At 37.2% G+C, this 25,798-nt stretch overlaps 1 protein-coding gene across 1 annotated transcript; it reads right to left on the bottom strand.

The window, feature by feature from the left end:
- Window positions 1-6,837: 6,837 nt before the first annotated feature.
- On the bottom strand, window positions 6,838-7,347 carry LOC130846304 (chromobox protein homolog 3-like). The gene has a single exon (XM_057724454.1). It carries the CDS (start codon window positions 7,291-7,293, stop codon window positions 6,838-6,840), a length of 456 nt encoding a protein of 151 aa, XP_057580437.1. The 5' UTR covers window positions 7,294-7,347.
- Between the last annotated feature and the right edge of the window lie 18,451 nt (window positions 7,348-25,798).

Genomic DNA, 25,798 nt, shown 5'->3' on the forward strand with positions numbered 1-25,798 from the left:
GTCAGAAGACTTAGATTAGGATCATGTACCCAATGCACCCCAGATGCCCTTTGACGTCCCCTAGCTTCCTGGTCCTTACCTGTGAAATGGGAGCATTGGTCTTTCACTGACAGGGTTATTGTCAGGAGTCAAAGAGATAGTGTATGTCAGAGTGTCCAGCGTAAGGCAATAATATAGTCAAGGCTCAATGCATGTGTCTTCTAATATACTTTCTATTGGAGTCATGTTATTTTGGTTAAGCAGTTTAGTTTTTACTTGGATATACCTGGGAATTCAATCAGTACTTGATCATCTTCTTGATTTAGGAAAACTATGTTATTTAAGAAAAAAAATTCATGGAGTTTTTAGACCCTTTGTTTTGCAATATCTAATGATTGTGAACATTTGACTGCCATGCTCAATACTGTCTGGATAATTTCTTGGTAGAAAGTGTATCACCTCATTAAGCAAGACAATCTATCACCAACATTGGAACCCAACAAAGAAATAAGCAAAGAAGTGTTGGAGTTTCTTACCTTCTCCCCAATATTTATTGTCCTCAAATGCAAGAAACACTGGCAGCCGCTAGTTTTCCTCAGGGAATCACAAATCTGTCCTCAGGCTCAGGCTACATTTCTCACCGCATCACTAGACCAAAGGAGGTAAAATGAGACATGAAAGACCCCTTCGTTTTCTCCCTAGGGCAAATCTAAAGCGGAGGGCACCCCACACCTTTTGCACCAGTGATGCAAAGGCATCCCTGAAACAGAGCTCTTTCACATCCACCTCAAAACCAAGGGAGACCCCAAATATCAAAAAGCCCCAAAGAAAACCCTTCCCCAAGCTAAGGTCATGGCCCCTTTGATGTTCTTGGATTCAGACTGTGTATGTTCCTAGTCTGAACTGTTCCCTCCTCCAAATTTTGAAATCATTTCTTTAGGAGGAAGAAAACAAATGTGCCACTTTCTCCAGGTCTTTTCTGGATAACAATGGGTTCACCTCTGCCACTGCTGTCCAGGGTGCGCCCCTTCCTCAGGTCAGGACCATGGCTCCCTTAGTGACTGATGACTTACATGCGGCTTCCCAGAGGTGGTGGAATGTCAGAGATACACATGGCACTGGAGGTGCTGGTGAGGGGGCGGAGAAGCGTGCACCCAGGGACCGTGATCTCCCAGATGGGACACTGGCGTGTCTATGTCCTCAGCTTCAGGGCTACAAACAGGAAAATAAAGTGGGACGGGAGGCTGCAAAGGCTTCCTCCATGCTCTGTGTTCTTGGGTCAAAAATAAAAAATCAAGATCAGAGACTAAAGGCTATTTATGGCTGTTTCAAATTTATACCATTTTTAGAAGAGACATAATTCTTTTGTAATGACATATTAATCGTGGAAATTAAAGAGATACAAAAACCAAAAGCCATCTAATTTCAGCTTCTCATCCCAATTACTCTTCAGAGTTTATTATTAGCAGGATCTGACCCATCTCATTTTAAATTATTCTAGCACCTCACCTCATCACTTTTTTTTTTGGAAACTGTTTCTCATTTTAATATCCTCACCTGCAGCAAAATTTCTAACCTAGAGCCTAAAAATTTTCTTTTGCTTGGTTTCAGGCCATTACTCTTATTTATACCTCATTGTCTTTTTTCACAGCGGGGGAATATAAACGTAAAGTAGAACTTCAGGAGATAACCAGCGGGTCGCCACCTGGTGACAGGAGATGGGTCAGAGTTATCAGCCAGCTCCGTACTATTTTCCTTATGAAGTAGATGATAATCCTTAAAACATTGCATTTATCTCACTCCACTCCTACTCAAAGTTTCCAAACCCTCTCTATCGTCCCCAGGACAAAGTTCAATTTGCTCTGCTTGGGATTCAAGGCATATTGCAAACTTGTTCCTAGTTTATGTTTTGAGCTACGACTTCTGCTATTTAATCAGGAAGAAAACTTTCACAAATAACAGACAAATTTCTTGAATTTTTTTCAAACAGTCTTTGTGGACTTTTGCTGTTTAAGAATGTGCTTTTTCTGATTATAATGTTTCCTCAGTTTTAAACATACACAGTGAATGGCAAAAAAAAAAAAAAGAAAAGAAGGAAGGAAAGAAGGAAGGAAGGAGAAAGAGAAAAGGAAAGGAAAGGAAAAAGGAACAAAGGATGGAAGGAAGGAAGGATGTCAAGGATACAATTAGTTAAGTCAGAGAAGTGCAAACTGCCAATTAAAAGTGAGAGAGAAATGAGGGGGGGATGAATTGGGAGATTGGGATTGCCATATATATATTACTAAGAAGAAAAAATATCAAACTGTACACTTTACATATATGCCGTTCATTGTATGTCAATTATATCTCAATAAAAGTTATTTAAAAAAAATGAATATGGGACTTCCCTGGTGGTCTGGGTTTGATCCCTGGTCAGGGTAATAAGATCCCACATGCTGGGCAGCTGGGCCAACAAAATTAAATTGAATTAAATTAAATTAAATTAAAAAGTTAAAAATGAATATGACTTTGCAAGATTAGATTTTCACTTCTCTCTTGCCTGTCTTCTCTTAACTCTGCAGTGAAATACAGTGAAATGGGGGGAAGGGGATCTTAAATAATTCACATTGTGGAATATACTGAAGAATTGAGGTTTGATCTTCATGGCTTCTGAGTCCTGTTTTCAAGGACCACTTTTGGTTTGGGGAGTTTCTTCCCCTCTCCCTGCTAACACTCCCTCACCTGGGAGATGCTCTCCTTCTCCACTCTCTCTGGCCCTATGCCCCATGTCTTCCTGGTTCCCACACTACCCACCTTCCATCCCCAGCCCTCCTTGCCTCTGCCCTACCTTCTTATTCTTTTATAATACATTTTTTAAAATAAATTTATTTATTAAAAAAAGTGAGAGAGAATGCTTAACATGGCTAACAGTGGGAGAAATGTAAATTTTATCTCAAACAACATGCTACTTGTTAAACTATCATGTCTGTTAAAATTTCTAAAGATCGTTAGTTATTTTGTAAGTGTATATAATTTGTTAGCCAACACCTTATTAATAAGTAACTTGCTTATTTAAAACTTTCCCCATTGTGCTTTTTCTGTCACCTTCCTGGGATACCTTTCCATAAAGGGAAATCCTGAAATCAGCAATAGGCACATGTGATGTGCCAAGCTGCCCTCCAGAATGTGTGAGCACCACCCCACTCAGGGCTGGCTGCGAGCACAGTGGTGTTTTACGTGCACTGTGCAAAGTTTCCTGGCCAAAGAGAGTCTTGGGGGATAGGAGAGTGGAAAGGCCAAAATTCTGGCCATGCTTTGCTCACCAAGCCCCATGCCCTATTAGAAGTCTGGTCTCTTTTCATCTTTGTTATTTTCACTCGTAGCAACACTGAAACTGCCATCTTCTCCAAGGTCTCTGTATCACTACTGGCTTCTGGGGTTGCATCATCAGAAGTGGAATCTTAGTTCTCATTGACACAACCTCTTATTCTCTTAATATAGTGAATCATGTTTACATCAGGAAACTAGTATGAGATTATTTTTGAATTCTAATTCAATTATATATTTTTCTTATACACAGCCCATGGTCCCAACGCCATACATGAATTATATATTATTAGAAAACTGCCTTTTACCATATTGAATCTTATCCATATATGGTTTGATTGGATATCATTGTTATGGTATTTTATTATCTATTAATGAAAACCCCACATCATTTTTCTTCTTTCTAAAAAAGTCTTAGGCACTTTTACACATTATTTTTACTGATACATTTTGGAGTGGTTCAGTTGGAATTTTTATTGCGATTGTATTTATATTTAATTTTAGAAGAAACAAAGTCTTTATTATATTCTATTTGCCTTCCAGGAAAAAAGATTTCCTCTCAGTAAATTCTGTTTTTATGACCCTCAGTGATATCTCATACCTTTTTTCATATGTCCTGCACATTTCTTGTTAAGGTTACTTATGGGTCTTTTAAAATATTTTCTGTTTATTATTAGAGTCTGTTTTTTTATTATATTTTCTAAGAGGTTATTGCTGGCATATGTGAAAGTTATTGATTTTTAAATAATTTTCAACCAGGATACACACATATATTTTTAACTATGTTAATTTTTCAGGTACTTGCCTTGCATTTTCTAGACATACAAATATATACCCTACAAGCATTATCCACAGAGTGCAAATGCCTAGCTGCACAGAGGCAGGCATAGCTGTTACACATCCAGAGACTCAAACGCTCATCTTCCCTCACACATTTTACCTCCAACGTCTCCTCCCAAAGGCTAAATAACATAGCAGTTTTACTGCAACAACAAAACAGAATTCATGACTGATTGTGCCCTTGTAATTTAGGTTCATAGTAAGAAAAGGTCTGTTTCAATGTAACTGTTGATAAAAGCTACAGACAAATAACTTGACCTTCCACAGTCTGCTCAGGGCTGTTTACAGGCCATGTACACAAAGGCATGAGCGGGTCGATGAGGTGTTCATGTCCTCATCAGTATTACAAATCACCTCCAACATCCAGCTAAATACCTTCGTAAAACACAGGGTTATAACACTGTTACCACAATTCTGTTAATAACATCACTTCCCGTTCACGAGTCATCCTGTGGTGCCCAGTGTAGGAGGAACACAGGAGCAGATGCTGTGGTATGAGGGGTGGGAAGAGGTGGCCCTGTCCAGGGTGCTGAACTGCACTCCCCATCACACACTTCAGAACTCACCCAAGAACATGGGCTAGTTGACTGGGAGCTATGCTGATGGATTACTCATCAAATCTTAGTATCAGCTCCTCAGTTGATCTGCTAGGTTATTCTGTGTTTCTCTGTGATTTTCATTATGTATAAACTGTGAATTATATTGATGACTCCACTGTATTTATAAGGAGTAAAACAAAAATTTGCACCTTTGTATAGTAAGAAATTCTGACTGCAGTTATGTAAATTCTCATAAATAATTGCCTATATGTCTATTTTAAAACTAAACCGCATAATTACTTTTTTTCTAAGTACCTACTAGATTGAGCTCTTCAAGGGCAGAGATGGGCTCTTTAGAATTTGTGCATAGTTTTGGAAAAGTAGTATGTGATTAATCTAGGATTTTGGAAGGAAAATCAAGGCAAGACAACTCAAAACAAAAGAAAATAAGGGAGCAACTGGCTAAAAGCAGTATACAGATTCAACAAGAAAAAAACAGGTTTTATAGCCTTATACGTTCTTTTCCATCTTAACCATATTTACTTTGGGATATAAGAAATGAAAGAAAAGCATAATCTCAGTGGTGGTTTTAAGCAGAGAATGTAGCAAAAGCCTTTGTACAATTTTTTCCACTGATCAGCTTGTGTATTTTCAGTGAGCAGCATTAGAGGCATGTAAACATCCACATCAATGACATATGGAGGGCCTTAAAATATGTTCTAATAGAGATTTTCAGAGATCTTGAAGGCGAACATCTTTGTTTTGGAGCTTCTGAAAAGAGCCAATCTTTCTCAGATAAATGACACACCAAAGCAGTAGGACCTTATGGGATTTTTAGGCTCTTTTTTTTTTTTTAACAAACTGATATAAAACTATTCATTGACCACTGTTCACCAGTATTTACAATGAAGTAAACAATATACAGTTGAATAACATTCTGATTACTACAAAGTTATTGTTTTTCCTGCCTTCTGCTGAACCAGTAACCCCAAATACTGAGAAGATGGAGCATACATGTAAGAAATGGGTTGGGGTAAAGTTTGAAAAAAATATGCAGATCAACTTTAGAAAAGTTTCTTTACTCATTTATTCCTGCAGATCCTAGATTGCCAACATCTCTAACAATCTGATTAAGTTTCCATGAACAAGTCTGAGACATTACATGTATCACAGCCTTTCAGTAAATATAGCATAGGGATTTCAACTTCTTGTAAAAGAATGGTTCACCAAAAGGAACCTTTAAATGTCTGTTTAACTAAGTCTTGCTTGGCTAATTAAAACATACCAGATATTTTCTATTTTTTTCATTTGGGTGGGGAGGTTGTGGATAGTGATAAAATTTTCCTTTTAGGGGTTTTGCATATAAAAGTACATTTATATGACTGTAGATATAGATGCAGATTCTGATAGGACTGCTTTAAAAAATTATCCAATTTAAATTGTTTACATTAATCTGTCTACTTAATTACAAAATTATTTAATTTGAAAGGTTAAGACTTAAAATTTTCATTTTAAGTTGAAGTGATTTCTCATACTGCTCAAAACGATGGAATCCCAGAAACATGGACTTATTCATGGTTGTGAAAAGCTGTTTTTGTTTTGGTAAATGTATTTAAACAACAACAACAGCAAACCCCAAACCATTTACATATATATTTTATATATACACATACAAAAAACCCAGAACGGTCCTTAGGCATATATGAGTTAAAAGCAAATTCTAAATTCTGATTGAGTAATGACTATGAAGACTTCCCCCAACATTTAGAAAAGCTGTTCTCTAGTGCAGAGGAAATAACATACCATGGTATCAAACATTCTTTTCTGCTAAAGGAAGCAACTACAGAAAGCTTTTATTTGGTCAAAGTAACCAGTGCTACAGATGCAAAAAAACAAAACAAAAACCCAACAACTTCCCTAATACTACTTCAAAAGAACATATCAAACTTGATTTTCATTAGAATGTAGTTATTTCTTCACACTAATAAATCAAAAAACCAAGACACAGATTATATATATATATATATATATATATATATATATATATATATATATATATATAAAGCAATGCAAACAACCTGTGAGCTTCATCTTCTGGACAAGAATGCCAAGTTAGTCTCTCTTCATAAAAAGCAATTACAATTTGAGGACACTTCATATTTGCCTCTTTTTGCTAGCACCAAGTCCGCCTCATCTGATCCTTCCATTTCATGAGAAACATTAATTCTCCACTGCTGTCTGTGGCACCAATGATTCGTTCTGGATCAAGACCTCTGGCAGAACCTCTTGGTTTATCAGCAGCATCTCTTTTCTTCTTTGATTTGCTGTCATCAGATTCACTGTCAGATAAAGATTCTCTTTTTGTTCCATCTTTTTCTTTACCAGCTTTTTGAGAATTAAGAAATGCTTCAATTAACTCTGGACAATCTAAATTTTCTTCAGGTTCCCAAGTATTGTCTGCATCTGTAAATCCCTTCCACTTCAGGAAATACTCCACCTTCCCATTCACCACACGTCGGTCTGGTACTTTTTCTACTACAAATTCTTCAGGTTCTGGCTCTTCAACTTTTTTACTCTTTCCATTCTGTTTCTTTCCCATTTTTTGCAATGTAGTTTTATTGGAGGCCATTTTTTATTGCAGACTTGAAGAGCTATTATTCAGCGCTTCCGAGCTGCTCCGGGTCCCGGGTCTGTGGCGTCTCTGGCCCTGCGCACCTCAAGCTCCAGCCACATCCTGGAATTTTAGGCTCTTGAACTGTCTTACAACAACTCATCACAAACATCCAAATTTCAGCTGTAGAACTGAAAAAAAACAAAAAACAGAAAACGAAAAAAACCACTGAAAAAACAACTTTGGTAGATCTGGAAATCATATCACCTGAGCTTATAAACAAACTCACTCACAGGCTCATTTTATAGAAAGTACTGCAAAAGTGTTGCATTCCCAAGCCCAGCCATTGGATCATGCTTACCTTCACAGACATAACTAACAGACAACATCTGAAGATGCAGACTGTGATTTAGGTTAAAAGAGAATTTGATTGCTAATCACAAATCTAGGCAAATTTCTGGAGGTAACACTTTAAATCCTTTCTCCTTGTAGTAAAATATCCACATCCTGTTTCTATCAGTCTGCTAGTTTTCCAGGTTCCTTTGGCATTTATTTTAGTTGTCTGAACACAATATGTGTAAAGGACAGAATAGTCATTTAAAAACACACAGGGAGACTGAATTTTCATCCAAATGTCTCTAGAGAATTACATTTGGTCTCCTTTCACTGGAGTCCATGTGCCCTTCTCCAGAATCCATCAGCTAATTTAAATGCTGTCAGGTTTGCCACAGAATCCTGTGGTTTTATGAAATTTCAGTATCTGTTCATGCAAAGACAATATTTTTACACTATCTATAAAAAAAAAAGTCCTGGTAAAGAGATTTGGGATCTTAATTTCCCTTACATCTCTGTCTACACTCTTGTGTGAATATGTCCCCTCAAACTAAAAGCAGATGTTGCCTTACAGAAATATTTTGCATAAATATGTTACTTTCATTGAACAGTCAATAAATTCATTTCCTTATAGAATCATTCCACTTCAGAATGATAAAACGCATCAACTTTCTGCCAATATGAGTATGTTTCATAAGTACATGAAGAGAAACCGTCTGAGATTAAATTTAAGTCTCAGGTGATTGCTACATCACTTCCAAAGACTTGTGATATATGAATGAAGCAAAAGAGCTTTCAACAACCAAAGAGAAGAGTTTTAACAAGGTCAAAACACTTCATTGGAGAGTAAATCTGTATATCTTTGAGGCATAAATCTCAAGACACAAGGTAAGCATTTTAAGAATATTTCATATCAGTGTCATGTCCCCACTAAGGTAAACTACCTACATTTTATTATTTTCTCTTATGTTTAGATACAAACAAATACTAATCCTAGAAATACCTGCATGAGGTCATATCCTATAATGGGGGGGGGGTGGATTGGAACTAACTCTCTGGCTAGAAGCAAACTGAAATTGCTGGATGAAACTTAAAAACATCTTCTTAAAGTCATCAATCAGCTAACAAGTTGGTATGGAATGACTAGCCAGATCTAAGGGGCAAGTTTGAATCTGGAAAAAAGGGAGGCACTGACATTCCTTTCATCTGAAGTCTTTACCAGTTTGAAACTTTGAATTTCAGTTGGAGGGGGCATATGGAAAGAGGGAAACAGATATCAAATCCAGGGTCTGCTCAAGGTGGAGGGGCCAAGAAGAGACTCTCCCCACATTAAGCTGAGACCACAGTGGATATACCCATAGAGGAAATTTGCCACTTGAGTCAACCAGATTAGCCACTCAAATTTACATCATCTAAGAGGCCCAAAACATTCAAGACATGAATTTAACTAGATTTCAGAAAGACTAGATGCTGAATGTAAACACGGAAAATCTTCCTGAAAGTGGTGGTTCTCAAATTTGGGCATGCATGAGAATCACAAGGAGGGCTGTTAAGTCATGTACTGCTGATCCTCAACCCCTGACTTTCTGATTCAGTGAGTCTGGAATGAGGCCCAAGAATTCATATTTCTAACAAATTCTCAGGTGATGCTGATGTTGCTGGTCCAGGGATTACACCTGGAGAACCACTGCTATAGATGAATATACCTTTATCCTAGGTTTCAAATTATTTCCACAAAATAAATTTGCAGGATATAGAGGAGCATATGACAAAAGATAAATAAGAACTTGAGGAAATAAATATAAGCAAAAGTCAAAAGCAGAGCTGCAAGACTTCAAATACTGGAATTATTAGTCACAGACCACAAAACTACAGGCTTACTTAACATCTACGGTTTAAAAAATAAGAGTCAAGCTTAAGGCATCTTTAGGAAATAGGAAATTGTAAACACTGATAGCACATATTTTAAATAATTGCAAGTAGATATTCTGGAGATGAAAAAGAAAGTAAACAAATGAGATTAACAACAGATTAGATGAAGCTGAAGGGAGAATTAGTGAGCTGGCAGATAGGTCAAAAGGAAGAATCTAGGTCAGAAATCATGAAACTACAGTCCACAGGCAAATTCTGGCCCATTGCTTGTTTTTGTAAATAAAGTTTTATTGGAACACAGCCATGGTCATTTATTTATGTGTTGTCTATGGCTGTCAGGGCCTGAACTATTCATACTCAGACAAGTGCCAATTCTGCATTTGCCCAACTCTGAAAGTAAGTACTTTCTTAAATGTAATGCCTTGGCCCTCTCTTGGACTTGGGAGGAGACATGAGAGGGCCTTCTGAGTGGTAAACATACAGAGCTCTTCATTTTTGCTCTAATAACTATAATTTGTACAGTACTGTATTCCTTTCAATTTTAAAAATATTTTTAAAGAAATGTTCCTCCAAATCAGGTTAAAGAAGAAATAACAATAAAAATTAGAAACAATTTAAACTCAATAATAATGAAAATGCTACCTATCAAAGTAAGTGGGATGAAGTTAAGACACGTTAGCAAAGCAGATAAGACAGATACAAACGATCTGGGCATCTGTATTAAAAAGCAGCACACCCGAGGAGACAGCCATTCTACTCCTGAGCATAAGCCTTCAGGAAACTGTGTCTATGTGCCCAAAGTTAATGTACAGGAATGCCTACAACAGAATTATTTACTGTTTAGTTATAAAAATGATTGCATTAAAGCAACAAGCAAAAACATGAGCGAATCTTGCAAACATAAAGTTGTACAAAAGAAGCAAAGAGAAAATAATACACACCATATCATTCCAGCTATATAAAGTTCAAAAACAGGCAAAACTAAGTCAGAGTTAAGGATTGCCTCAAGGTAGGGGAAAGGGTTATGATCAAGAAGGTATAGAAAGTGATTTTCTGTTCCTACAGCTGTTTATTTCTTAATGTGAGTCAAGATCGTACAATATTTGCTAATTATTTATTAAACTACAAATTTATTTTATGCTCTTTTCTGCATATATTTAGAATTTTAAAAAATGTTTTAAAAAGAAAAACCACATATGGGGATTAACTGAATAAAACAAAATTAAGATAATAGGTTTTCCATTCAACTACAGACTTTTCTTACATTTCTGAAGTTACATGCTATTATAGTATCAAATCATCTAACAATACTCTGTTTTGGTTTTGCTTTTTTAAGCTCTTTTTCGAAGTATAATTGCCTTACACTATTGTGCCAGTTTCTGCTGTACAACAAAGTGAATCAGCTGTATTTATGCATATAGTCCCATAGCCCCTCCCCTCCCGTGACTCCTTCCCACCCTCCCTATCTCAGCCAAGTCATCACCCATCATGGAGTTGATCTCCCAGTGTTATGCAGCAGCTTCCCACTAGCTATCTGTTTTACATTTGGTAGTGAATATATGTCAATACTACTCTCTCACTTTGTCCCAGCTTCCCCTTCATCCCCCACCCCATGTCCTCAAGTCCATTCTCTACATCTGCATCTTTATTCTTGCCCAGTCATTGGGTTCATCAGTACCATTTTTTTAGATTCTGTATATATGAATTAGCATATGGTATTCATTTTTCTCTTTCTTGCTTTCTTTGCTCTGTATGACAGACTCTAGGTCCATCCACCTCACTACAAATAATTCAATTTCATTCCTTTTTATGGCTGAGTAATATTCCATTGTATATATGTGCCACATCTTCATTATCCATTCATCTGTTAGTGGGCATTTAGGTTGCTTCCATGTCCTGGCTATTGTAAATAGTGCTGCAATGAACACTGTGATACATGTTTCTTTTTGGGTTATGACTTTCTCAGGGTATATGCCCAGGAGTGGGATTTCTGGGTCTTATGGTAGTTCCATTTTTAGTTTTTTAAGGAATTTCCGTACTGTTCTCCATAGTGGCTGTACCAATTTACATTCCCACCAACAGTGCAGGAGGGTTCCCTTTTCTCCTCATCTTCTCCAGCATTTATTGTTTCTAGATTTTTGGATGATGGCCATTCTGAGTGGTGTGAGGTGATACCTCGTTGTGGCTTTGACTTGCATTTCTCTAATGATCCGTGATGTTGAGCATCTTTTCATGTGTTTGTTAGCCATCTCTATGTCTTCTTTAGAAAAATGTCTATTTAGGTCTTCTGTCCATTTTTGGATTGGGTTATTTGCTTTTTTGATATTGAGCTGCATGAGCTGCTTGTATATTTTGGAGATGAATCCTTTGTCAGTTGCTTCATTGGCAAATATTTTCTCCCATTCTGAGGGTTGTCTTCTTGTCTTGTTTATGGTTTCTTTAGGTTCTTCAAACAGCAGCTTCTGTGAAGCTAAAGACCGTGTAAAGTGGTCTACTGAATGTGTCATTTTAATAAAGGTAGAAAAATTACCTGATATTACAGAAAATAAAAATGTACACAGAAGTAGACAGAATAGTATTATGAAAATGTGTGTATCACTCACCCAACTGCAATATTTATCAACATTTTGCACACCCAATTTTACTCACTCCCCTCTAATTCTTTTCCTTAATATTTTAAAGGAAATTCAACTGTAAATACATCAGTATTTCATTTTAACATATAAAAACAGATTTTGACATCACCACCAGGGCACCATTATCATATCAAAAATTTCCAGCAATTCTTTAATATCACCAATACACGTTTGATGGTCCTTTTTATCTCAGCAATAATGTTATAGTTATTTTCTCTGAAGCAGGATCTACATAAGGTCTACACTTTGAATTTCATTGTCAGACTTAAGTCTTCTCTGCTCTTCAACAGCCAACTCCCATTTTTTTTAGTGCCATTGACCTGTTTTATAAAACAGATCATGTGCATTGTAGATGGTCCCACATTCTGGGGTTGGCTGCTTCCTTGCAGTGTTGATAATATTTTCCTTTATCTGCCTTTTAATTTCTTTTTGGAAGTATACAAACTTACCTTCCAATCTTGATACCATGTGCACAAACCATGGCAGCAGCGTCATCTGCTAGATTACACATGAAAATTCACTTCACATCCTAAGAGAAATAAAGATCACTTTCAAAAACATTCATTCAGTTGACAATGATCAGCTCCAAACAATCTATGTGATGAAATAATTGCATTGCTATAGATATAAATCTAGTTACAGAAAAGACTTCAGAATTAATAGACTTTTGCACTCATTATGTTTAGTATAATGAACTCTTTTCCAATTAACTGTTATTCCTAAACCCTAAATCAGTCTCTTCTGTTGCACTCAGGAAAGTCCCACTTGCAGCATGAATCCCTTATTTCCCAGAACAGAGTTTCTCATTTGTGGATCACATACTGTGTCTTCATTACATTCACAGGATATCAATTTTAGATAAATTGAGAAACAGGATTATTGCAAGCTTTTAAAGAATAAAATTAATAACCAGATTTTAAATTAACAATATTAAAAATATTTTGTGTCAGTGAGATGGATGATATTATTTGAAATTTTTCACCAACTTATTTATATTTGGCCTAATAATGATTATCTGGGGATGCAAATCAGGTCCTATATGCAGTTAATTACTTCAGTATTCTTTATTTCTACAAAATCAGAAATTCTTAACTTACATTAAGACTTAAATACAATTCCCCTAAAATAAGTTTGAATCCTTTGTGTTTCTGCCTTATAGTTCTAGATATTTCGATCAAACATGAAATATATCCAAACTAACGGGAGATTTAACATCGAATACCATGTTTTGTGTGCCAAAAGATGCTAAATTAATTACTATATCACATTCAAAAGCATTTGAATGATCAGGAAGGGGCAGAGTGGCAAATGTATTTCAAATTCTCTTTTTTTGTATTTATTTATGGAAACTATTTTTTTCTGTTCTGGTTGCACCACTTAAATTTGTTTTTTAAAATATATCAGTGTGTCATCCATTTCCTTATCTGACAAGTGAAGAAGAAATTTGAGGGCTGAAAAAGAACCATATTCTTCGGAATTGAGCTGTATGTACCAATTTAGACTTAAGAAATCTGTTGTCTTATCATCAACATTAACATCATGTTGTCACTAAAGTGATACAGTCAAGCTATTCAAGCTACTAAATGTATTTCTGAGATATGTCACAAAGCAAAAGTGCCTGAAATCAGAGTAATAGACCTTAATCTTTTATTGATGCTGTGAATTGTTAAAGGAATCTTATCCCTCATTTGAAAAGCTCCCAGGAGCAACTTTCCGCTTGACACCTAGCATACTTCAGAGGGAAAAAGGGAGTCTTACTTTCACTTCTAGCCTGTATCTTTGAATAGCAACCTGAAAAGGGAGACATTCAATGTCCATGATTACCCACATTCACAATGCTTTCTCTTTACTCGAACATCAAATTCATACTGGGCATATTGCCAGTTATTGATTGACTATGTGACATGTAAGTGCTTACTATTTTATTTGCATGTCAAAACCCTACTTGTGACAAATATAGTGATTACCACTTGTTACTGAGAACACTTTTATCCAATTGTAGATAAAAACATTATTGTGTGTTTCCTCATATACTAAGTGAAAATGGATTCATGTTAGGACATCCCTCTATTCATTAGACAAAATATTGGCCATAAGCACAGATACCTGCTCTTCCACAATGCATGTCATTGACACCTATCTGATTTTATCTCCCTCAACTGTGCCCTTGACACACGATGTTACCGCCAGACAAGTCTCCTTGCTTTTGCACGCTTGCCACAGGACCTTTGCATGAGCTTGTCCCTTGACCCCTATGAATAGAGGACACTATTATTTCACATGGCTGCTTCCTCTCATCGTCTTGATCTCAGTTAAAAGCCTCATTAAAATCTATCCTAACTTCTCCATCTGTATTATCACACTCCCAGACACTTACCATCACATCCGGAAGGGATATTTAAAAATCATTTAATAATCTCTAAAGCATGAGCACTGATCAGAAGGGATGCAGGCTGAAGGCCACAAGCATAGGTATATTGGTGCATAGTTGCTGAATATACACCTGGATGACATTAAGCTCTCTATTCTCTTCAGAGCATGTGTCACTTTCTAAAATTAATCTTGACTTGGCTGTTATTTGGGTCCTCCCAATGAGAATATAAGCTCTATAAGAGCAGAGCTTTCTTCACCACTGCATCCCTAGTACCTAAAATTTTGTCACACATAGCCTATTAAATAACAGATGTTAAATATCAACCTTAAAAAGTGCCTGATTTTGCTCTGAAAAGTACTGCTTTGCATGATATCTCATAGTTTCCATTTCTTACGTGTTATTAGCAACAGCACTAGATCATTACACATAGGAAAACCTTATTTTGTTACCATTCTAGGAAAAACACATTGAGTTTGCCAAGCAGATTAGGGAACCTTGCTTAAAATGAATGGTACAAAAACATGAGTTGCTCCCTACCTTTGTTTGACAGCACCTGGCAGACTTGATTAGTTCTGACCAGTCCATGGACACTGCCCACTTCCACCAAGAAGCACCAGGGGCCACGGACCACACATTGATAAACACTTTTGTGGAGCAAAGTTTGATTTCAAGTCAATAAATGTCTAAATTTCCACTGGAGCCAAATTAGGGAATTTTCAACTAAATTTCATATTATTTGTCTTATATGAAAGATAAGCAAAACCCAAGAAAACAGTCAGATTAAGTTTTTTAAAGTGGTATGTAAAAGACCATAAATGTAATCAGAAGTTTCAGCAAAATTTCTAAAATTTTAATAATGATTATTAGCTTTACATTACACATAAGGGCAGTAGTCACAGAATTTACTAAATGCTTATAAAGTACCAAAGAGTCTTCTGAATTTTCCTCATCTGTGAAATAAGGATAATAGAACCTACTCTAGGGGTTGTTGTGAGGAATACTAAGATGCATATGAAGAATTTAGCACACTGCCTGGCAAGGCAGTAGATGCTCAATAAATATTATTATTAATAATGATTTCAGCAACTTTAAAAGGCAAATATGAAGTACAAACCCTAACAGCTCTAGCAGTTTGTGATTTTATTATTCTAGGAATGTCCTAAAAATCATCACACTCAAAAACTGGGTAAGAGAAGTAATTCCCGTGCTGTGTATTAAAGCACCAGTCCTCTCCATTTTTCAGTCTCTGTTAAATGAATAGCTTCAGGAAAAGTCAGTAAAAATGTTTATAGTCACTGTGAAAACTCTTCTTCCAAACTCTACCCCCAAACTCCAAAAAAAGATGAATATAATTATGATCATATATGACATGAATATAATTTAATTATAATTATAGAATTATGGAGATTCAAAAAGATGGCGGCGAAGTAGCGGGACGTGGAGTGCATCCCTCTCCGCAGATGCATTGGGAATGCACAGAAGGACGCAGTAATTCCCACAGAGAACCAGCTGAACACCAGCAGACGGCCTCGGACACCAGAAAGGACCGCGGGGAGCCCGACATAGCCGGTAGGGAGGCATCTACGACGGCTCAAAGAGGGTGAAGCGGTGGAGCTGTGGCAGACGGGAGGGAGTGAGAAACATACGGAGGGTCCGCAGCACAGCTCAGCATTCCCGGTCACAGCACAGCTCAGCATTCCTGGACCGAGAGGTCGATCCACGGCTGAACGGAGGGTCCGGGAGCGGGAGCGTGGGAACCGGAGAGCTGGTTCAGGGTGAGAAACATTGTTGCCGGTAGGGTGACGGACCGAGAGGACAGGAGGGAGGAGGTCCGCGGAGAGGAGTGCCCGTCCCTGAGAGCTGCCTGGCCATGATGGCAGCTGGAGGCTGCAGGCTCACAGGCGGGGGGGGAGGAGCCGCGTGCATAGCCTCTCTCTCTCTTTCAGGGCCTCTGCAACAGCCAGTGGAGAGATGCCCTGTGGGACACCTAAGGCACTCAGGGATAACAAGCACCCTCAGGCATTCGGGCGGGGCTAGATTAAAACCCCTTGCAACTCCAGCAGCAGGGAGGCTGCAGAGAAAAACAACAACAACAACAACAACAACAACAGCAACAAAAAAAAAACCCTCAGAGAGGCCCAACCCTAAGACTTTCTGTTTACACCTGAGCCACCAGCGTCCCTCTGCAACAGGCACCTCCAAGCCCGACTGAGACAACAGTGCACCACTGCTCACTCACTCCCAGGAGAAGGAGCCAATATTGTATCCTCTCCCTCCCCACACACCCACGCTTACAGACGAACAATAAAGGAACCTCTACTGGTCACAGAATGATGCAAAAAAACCCAAGGCAAGGAGAAGGACACTTACAGCTGAGACACTAAGGAAACAGAAATAGTAGTATCAATACCTATTGAACTGGTCCATTCTGGGATCAGTTCTGAATTTTTTTTTTTCTTTTTCTCTCTATCTTTTTTTTTTCCTTTTAAATTAAATACGATCTTAGCCCTAAGGGATCTACAAGTTTTATAACATAATTTTTTAATGATTTTTTTATTCTTTTTTTTTTGCCTTTTTATATACTTTTATATCTAGCTAAGTTTTTGGTAGTACAGACAATATATCTTTCATACTTTCCTTTCATCCCTATATTTTATACATTTCTATTCCTTTTTATTTGCATATTTCCAACCATATTACACTCTTCTGTTCCCCTTTCTTCCAGCCTTTTTAAGTTTATTTTATCTTAGCATACTTATAAGCAACACTATCGGTCTGCTCAGACTCCTTGCTCTATTCTCCAGATGACGCACTGCCTTGGTATTTAATATTAGGCTTTTGTCTTTATCTTAGTTCTTAGTACAGTTGTCTAATTACATTCTGAGAATCTCCATTCACTCTGGTGGTACTCTGGCTCTTTTCTATATTTGATCCTAGCTTACAAAATCTCCCTGGATTAATGTTTGTATGTGTAAGGTGTTATTTGTTTGTTTGTTTGCTTTTGCTTTTGTCTCTGATTTGTTCTGTTTCAGTAGTCAATTTCTGTTGGGTTTCTCTTTGAATATCTGATAGCACACTGGGGTTCTGTCAGGTCTTTCTAGAGCCTTATGTCCTAATGGATTCAGTAATCGTGTGTCTTATACATGTATGTGTTTCCTAGACTTAATATTCGTTTAATCCAATACTTGGACATTAGTCTGAGGCTTGGACAGTCTTCTATAAACACCTCTATCACCAGGACAAGCAACCCCAAAAGTTTGGACAACCATGAGGAAACAAAGAAACACCATGCAGGCAAAGGAGCAGGAAAAAAACCCACAAGACCAAATAAATGAGGAGGAAATAGGAAAAATGCCTGAAAAAGAATTCAGAGTAATGATAGTAAAAATGATACAAAATCTTGATAACAAAATAGAGAAAGGACAAGAAACAGTTCATAAGAACTCAGAAAAACAAACAGCAATGGATAACAAAATAACTGAAATTAAAAATACTCTAGATGCTATAACCAGCAGAATGACTGAGGCAGAAGAACGAATAAGTGAGTTGGAAGATAGAATGGGTGAAATAACTGCCACAGAGCAGGAAAAAAAAAAAGAATAAAAAGATTAGAAGACAGTCTCAGAGACTTCAATGATAACATTAAGCGTACCAACATTCGAATTATAGGCATCCCAGAAGAAGAAGAAAACAAGAAAGGGTCTGAGAAAATATTTGAAGAGATTATAGTGGAAAACTTCCCCAACATGGGAAAGGAAATAATTCACCAAGTCCAAGAAGCACAGAGAGTCCCATACAGAATAAACCCAAGGAGAAATACACCAAGACACATATTAATCAAACTAACGACAATTAAACACAAAGAAAAAATATTAAAAGCAGCAAGAGAAAAGCAACAAACAACATATAAGGGAAAACTCACAAGGATAACAGCTGACCTTTCTACAGAAACTCTGCAGGCCAGAAGGGAATGGCAGGATATACTGAAAGTCCTGAAAGAGAGAAACCTACAGCCAAGAAGACTCTACCCAGCAAGAATCTCTTTCAGATTTGAGGGAGAAATTAAAAGCTTTCCAGACAAGCAAAAGTTAAGAGAATTCAGCACCACCAAACCAGCCTTACAACAAGTGCTAAAGGAACTTCTCTAAGTAGGAAACACAAGAAAAGGAAAACACCTACAAATACAAACCCAAAACAATTAAGAAAATGGTAATTGGAACACACATGTCAATAATCACTTTAAATGTCAATGGATTAAACTCCAACCAAAAGACACAGACTGGTTGAATGGATACAAAAACAAGACCCTTCTATATGCTGCCTACAAGAATCCCACTTCAGACCAAGGGATATATATTGACTGAAAGTCAAGGGATGGAAAAAGATATTCCATGCAAATGGAAGTCAAAAGAAAGCTGGAGTAGCAATACTCATATCAGACAAATTAGACTTCAAAGTAAAGACTATTACAAGAGACAAGGAAGGACACTACATAATGATCAAGGGATCCATTCAAGAAGAACATATCACAATGGTAAACATCTATGCCCCCAATATAGGAGCACCTCAATACATAAGGCAAATGCTAACAGCTATAAAAGGGGACATTGACAGTAAGACAATAATAGTGGGAGACTTGAACACCCCACTTACATCCATGGACAGATCATCCAAACAGAAAATAAATAAAGACACACAAACTTTAAATGACACATTAGACCATCATGACCTAATTGATATTTATAGGATATTTCATTGAAAAACGACAGAATACACTTTCTTCTCAAGTGCACACGGAACATTTTCCAGGATAGATCACATCTTGGGTCACAAATCAAACCTCGGCAAATTCAAGAAAATTGAAATCATATCAAGCATCTTCTCAGACCACAACGCCATGAGACTGGATATCAATTACAGGAAAAAAACTGCAAAAAATACAAACACATGGAGGCTAAACAATTCACTCTTAAACAACCAAGGAATCACTAAAGAAATCAAAGAGGAAATCAAAAAATATCTAGAAACAAATGACAACGAAAACACAACAACCCAAAACCTATGGGATGCAGCAAAAGCAGTTCTAAGAGGGAAGTTTATAGCAATACAGTGCTACCTTAAGAAACAAGAAAAATATTGAATAAACAACCTAACCTTACACCTAAAACAACTAGAGAAAGAAGAACAAAGAAACCCCAAAGTGAGCAGAATGAAAGAAATCATAAAGATCAGAGCACAAATAAATGAAAAAGAAAGGAAGGAAGCAATAGCAAAAATAAATAAACCTAAAAGCTGGTTCTTTGAGAAGATTAACAAAATTGATAAACCATTAGCCAGACTCATCAAGAAAAAAAGGGAGAAGATGCAAATCAACAGAATTAGAAATGAAAGAGGAGAAGTAACAACGGACACCTCAGAAATACAAAACATCATGAGAGACTACTACAAGCAACTATATGCCAATCAATGGGATAACCTGGAAGAAATGGATACATTCTTAGAAAAATACAATCTTCCAAGACTGAACCAGGAAGAAATAGAAACCATGAGCAGACCAATCACAAGTACGGAAATTGAGGCAGTGATTAAAAATCTCCCAACACACAAAAGGCCAGGACCAGATGGGTTCACGGGTGAATTCTATCAAACATTTCAAGAAGAGCTAACACCTATCCTTCTCAAACTCTTCCAAAATATTGCAGAAGGTGGAACACTCCCAAACTCATTCTACGAGGCTACCATCACCCTGATACCAAAACCAGGCAAAGATGTCACAAAAAAAGAAAACTACAGACCAATATCACTGATGAATATAGATGCAAAACTCCTCAAAAAATACTAGCTAACAGACTGCAACAGCACATTAAAAAAATCATACACCATGATCAAGTGGGGTTTATCCCTGGGATGCAAGGATTCTTCAATATATGCAAATCAATCAACGTGATACATCATATCAACAACTTGAAGGATAAAAACCATATGATCATTTCAATAGATGCAGAAAAAGCTTTTGACAAAGTTCAACATCCATTTATGATAAAAGCTCTCCAGAAAATGGGCACAGAAGGAAATTACCTCAACATAATAAAGGCCATATATGAAAAACCAAAAGCCAACATCGTTCTCAATGGGGAAAAACTGGAAGAATTCCCTCTAAGAACAGGAACAAGACAAGGGTGTCCACTCTCACCACTATTATTCAACATAGTTTTGGAAGTTTTAGCCACAGAAATCAGAGAAGACAAAGAAATAAAAGGAATCCAAATTGGAAAAGAAGAAGTAAAATTGTCACTCTTTGCAGATGACATGATATTATATATAGAAAACCCTAAAGACTCTACCAGAAAACTGCTAGCACTAATTGCTGAGTTTAGTAAAGTAGCAGGATACAAAATTAATGCACAGAAATCTCTTGCATTCCTATACACTAACAATGGAAGAGCAGAAAGAGAAATTAAGGGAACTCTCCCATTCACCATTGCAACCAAAAGAATAAAATACCTAGGAATAAACCTGCCTAAGGAGGCAAAAGACCTGTATGCAGAAAACTTTAAGACATTGATGAAAGAAATCAAAGATGACACAAACAGATGGAGGGACATACCCTATTCCTGGATTGGAAGAATCAACATCGTGAAAATGACTGTACTACCCAAAGCAATTTACAGATTCAATGCAATCCCGATCAAATTACCAATGGCATTTTTCACAGAACTAGAACAAGAAATCTTACGATTTGTATGGAAACGCAAAAGACCCCGAATAGCCAAAGCAATCTTGAGAAGGAAAAATGGAGTTGGTGGAATCAGGCTTCCTGACTTCAAACTATACTACAAGGCCATAGTGATCAAGACAGTATGGTACTGGCACAAAAATAGAAAGGACAATCAATGGAATAGAATAGAGAACTCAGAAGTAAGCCCAAACACATATGGGCACCTTATCTTTGACAAAGGAGGCACGAATATACAATGGAAAAAAGACAGCCTCTTCAATAAGTGGTGCTGGGAACATTGGACAGCAACATGTAAAAGAATGAAATTAGAACACTTCCTAACACCATACACAAAAATAAATCCAAATGGATTAAAGACCTACATGTAAGGCCAGACACTATAAAACTCCTAGAGGAAAACATAGGCAGAATACTCTATGACATCCATCAAAGCAACATCCTTTTTGACCCACCTCCTAGAATCATGGAAATAAAATCAAGAATAAACAAATGGGACCTCATGAAACTTAAAAGCTTTTGCACAGCGAAAGAAACCATAAACAAGACTAAAAGGCAACCCTCAGAATGGGAAAAAATAATTGCCTGTGAAACAAAAGACAAAGGATTAACCTCCAAAATATACAAGCAGCTCATGAAGCTTCATACCAAAAAAGCAAATAACCCAATCCACAAGTGGGCAGAAGACCTAAATAGACATTTCTCCAAAGAAGACATACAGATGGGCAACAAACACATGAAAAGATGCTCAACATCACTCATCATCAGAGAAATGCAAGTCAAAGCCACAATGAGGTATCACCTCACACCAATCAGAATGGCCATCATCACAAAATCTGGAAACAACAAATGTTGGAGAGGGTGTGGAGAAAAGGGAACTCTCCTGCACTGTTGGTGGGACTGTAAGTTGGTACAGCCACTATGGAAAACAACTTGGAGGTTCCTTAAAAAACTACAAATAGAACTACCATATGATCCAGTAATCCCACTCCTGGGCATATACCCAAAGAAAACCATAATCCCAAAAGAAACTTGTACCATAATGTTTATTGCAGCACTCTTTACAATAGCCAGGACATGGAAGCAACCTAAATGCCCATCAACAAATGAATGGATAAAGAAGATGTGGCATATATATACAATGGAATATTACTCAGCTATAAAAAGGGATGAGATGGAGCTATATGTAATGAGGTGGATAGAACTACAATCTGTCATACAGAGTGAAGTAAGTCAGAAAGAGAAGGACAAATATTGTATGCTAACTCACATATACAGAATCTAAAAATGGTACTGATGAACTCAGTGACAAGAACAAGGATGCAGATACAGAGAATGGACTGGAGAACTCGAGGTATGGGAGGGGGCGGGGGGTGAAAAAAAAAGAAAAGAATTATGAAGCTGGCGGAGATTCACAGTGCAACATCCTGCTTTTACAGATGAGGACGTGCATCTCAGAGGTTAAGCTATTGGACAAGAATCCTGGAACTACATTCATTCAACCCAATAATGTCTATTGAGTGTTTACTCTGTCAAGGTAACCTGCCCACTATCACAAGGAATAAAACATGGAAAAAAAAAACCCATAAGGGATAAATTCTGCCTCCAAGCAGTTCACAGTAATGGGAGAGGAGAAAACAGAAGTATCAAAAAATGACAATTGAATACATGATACAAACTATCCTTGGTGGATCAAAAGAGATTCTTCTGTCTGGATGCAAAACAGAAAAAAGGATTATTTTTTTAAAATAAGCTTGTAGATGAGCCCTGAATGCTGTCTTGGCTTTCACCATGCTGGGATGAAAGGTGTGATAATCTTTCTAGGTGGAAGCAAAGGTAGCAGGAGAAAATCAAGGGCAAATTCAGGGTCCATAAAGCTGTCTAATGTGACTGGTGCCTCGGGTGGAGGAACGGTAAAAACTGGCTACAAATCTGTAAATAAAGGTTAGGATTGCACTGTAGCCAGCCTTAAATATCCAACTAGAGGAGTTTAAACTTAATTCAGAAAGCCAAGAAGACATCTGCAGGCTCTTTGCCGGGAGAATGGCTTCATATAAACTGTGGTTTAGGAAGACAGATCTGTAAATGCTATGAGGAATGATTTATATCAGGCAGAAACTAGAACTGGGGAGATGAGTTTATTTTGCTGTAACATAGGTCAGAAATATATCCTCTATCTAGCATATTGACAGAGGTCCTGGAGAGAAGAGGAAAGAAACAAGAAAATAGTAGCAGTAGAGTTGATTGTGTTTGGCAACATATTGAATTTAGGATTGAGAATCAAAGATAAAAGAACACGAAGGAATGAAATTGAGCTATATGTAATGAGGTGGATAGACCTAGAGACAGTTATACAGAGCGAAGTAAGCCAGAAAGAGAAAAACAAATACTGTATGCTAACTCACATATATGGAATCTGAAGAAATGGTACTGATGAACCCAGTGACAGGGCAAGAGTGGAGATACAGATGTAGAGAATGGACTTGAGGACATGGAGCTGCGGTGGGGGGAGAAGGGGAAGCTGGGACGAAGTGAAAGAGTAGCATAGGTATATTTACACTACCAACTGTAAAATAGATAGCTAGTGGGAAGGGAGATCAACTCAATGGTGGGTGATGCCTTAGAAGGCCAGGACAGGGAGTGTGGGAGGGAGTCACGGGAGGGAGGGGATATGGGGATATATGTATAAATACAGCTGATTCACTTTGGTGTACCTCAAAAACTGGTACAAGAGTGTAAAGCAATTATATTCCAATAAAGAGCTTAAAAAAGTAAAATAAAAAAATAAAATAAAAAATAAATTAATTTAAAAAATAAAAAAGAACACGGGAGAGCCTTTAACAGACTAGCTAAGACCAACGGCAGAGAGAAAGCCTGTCTGGGGAGAAAAGATGAATGGTTAGCTTTTTGGCCTTGATGCTGATGTCCTGACAATGCATTCCATTCATTTAGGAAAGACAGACTTACAATGCAAGCTGGCAAAAGCAGATCCAGGACTTGTGGAAGAGGCTGAGATGAGAAAGCTAGATTTTGGAGTCATCGCCATGGAGGTGATCAAGTTTTTGGAGTAGGTAATACCATCGAAGGTTCAGCTGAAGGGAGAGGTAGCGATAGCAGAAGATGAATGCTTCAGGATTGCTATCTTTAATCTTAGCAGATCTGAGTATACTTTCAGCGGAAGAAGCCATGATCACTTATTGTATATTCCTATCTGTGCCAGCTTGCCCAAAAGTGTACTTGGAACAGTGCTGAGAACCAGTGTACTCCTAAGAAAATGGAAATATTAATAATAATCATCCTTCTAGTGATATTTTTGCATGTTTTTGGAAAATGTGAGCAATTTGACTAATTATGTAAATGCCCCCTACACATGCCCACTGTATTAAAAATACCATCATAAAAAAAAAAAAAAAAAGAAAGAAGAGCTGTCAGAGGAGCCCATAAACAGAGTCTGGAGAAGAGGAAAGGGGTAACCACACTTCCTTGCTCTCAGAGGCAGTAATTTCTGGGGTGGAGGGAGAGTAAGGTAAATATATATACATAAATATATATAAATACATATAATATTGCACAATATATGTATATATTATATAATTATATATAATATATAATTATATATGTAATATATGTGCATATTATATGTGTATATCATATATAATATATAACATATGTATGTCTATTGTATGTGTATATATTTATATAATATACAATGTAATATATGTGTATATTATATATATGTGTATAATATGTGATATATATGTGCATATTATATATATTATATATAATTATAAAATTATATTATATATATGTAATAAATCTCCCCACAAAAGTCAGAAGAGCAGAGGCCCATTATTACTCCAAGAAGAATGCATCTCACATCACTAATTATAAATATAAAGGTCTCATACTTGCACACTATACTATTTCTATGTTTCCCCTTTTTCCGTACTCACTAAAAGCATCTATTTCTTGAAGGGGAAAGGAAAAAGCTAGTAGAGGAGAAGATGTAAGCCTAAGAAAGGATAATCTATGACAGCAACACGTTTTAAAATACGGAAAGAGAATCAAATATAAACAGAGCGGGTTTCTTTAGTAAAGGAGGAACTATGTTTCTCTTTCTTCCTCAGACACAGGTGAAAAATATGTCAATTCTAGTTAACATTTATTAAGTGCCTATGACTGTGCTTCACGCTCTGTACAATGTAAGTAGAGATGCAGATGGGGAAAGATGCGCTACAGAGAACTCAAGCTTTCGTGGGAGGAGCAGCCCAGTCATTTACACAAATGAAAATAATCACTTTACAAAATTCTGCTGTGACTGAGCTGTGAGCCCAGCACTAAGGGAGCAGAGGACAGGGGTCCTACCTGCAGGAAGGGGGAAACGTCTGGAACAATGGATATTTGCAACTAGAATAAAAACTAAGATTTTGCCAGATAGTTAAGTTATGGAAGGGAAATTCTGGCTGAGAGAACATGAGCAAAGTCACAGAGAAGTGAAACAAAATGAAAGGAAAAGGATTCAGGACACTGATAAAGGACAAGTGGACGAGCTGGGGTCCTGGGACCCTGTGT

The sequence above is a fragment of the Hippopotamus amphibius genome, chromosome 2, assembly GCF_030028045.1.
Source record: "Hippopotamus amphibius kiboko isolate mHipAmp2 chromosome 2, mHipAmp2.hap2, whole genome shotgun sequence".
In the NCBI taxonomy this organism is placed as follows: domain Eukaryota; kingdom Metazoa; phylum Chordata; class Mammalia; order Artiodactyla; family Hippopotamidae; genus Hippopotamus; species Hippopotamus amphibius.

Excerpts from the sequence above, each read along its gene's own strand:
- LOC130846304 (XM_057724454.1), bottom strand. The coding sequence starts at position 7,293 with ATGGCCTCCAATAAAACTACATTGCAAAAAATGGGAAAGAAACAGAAT.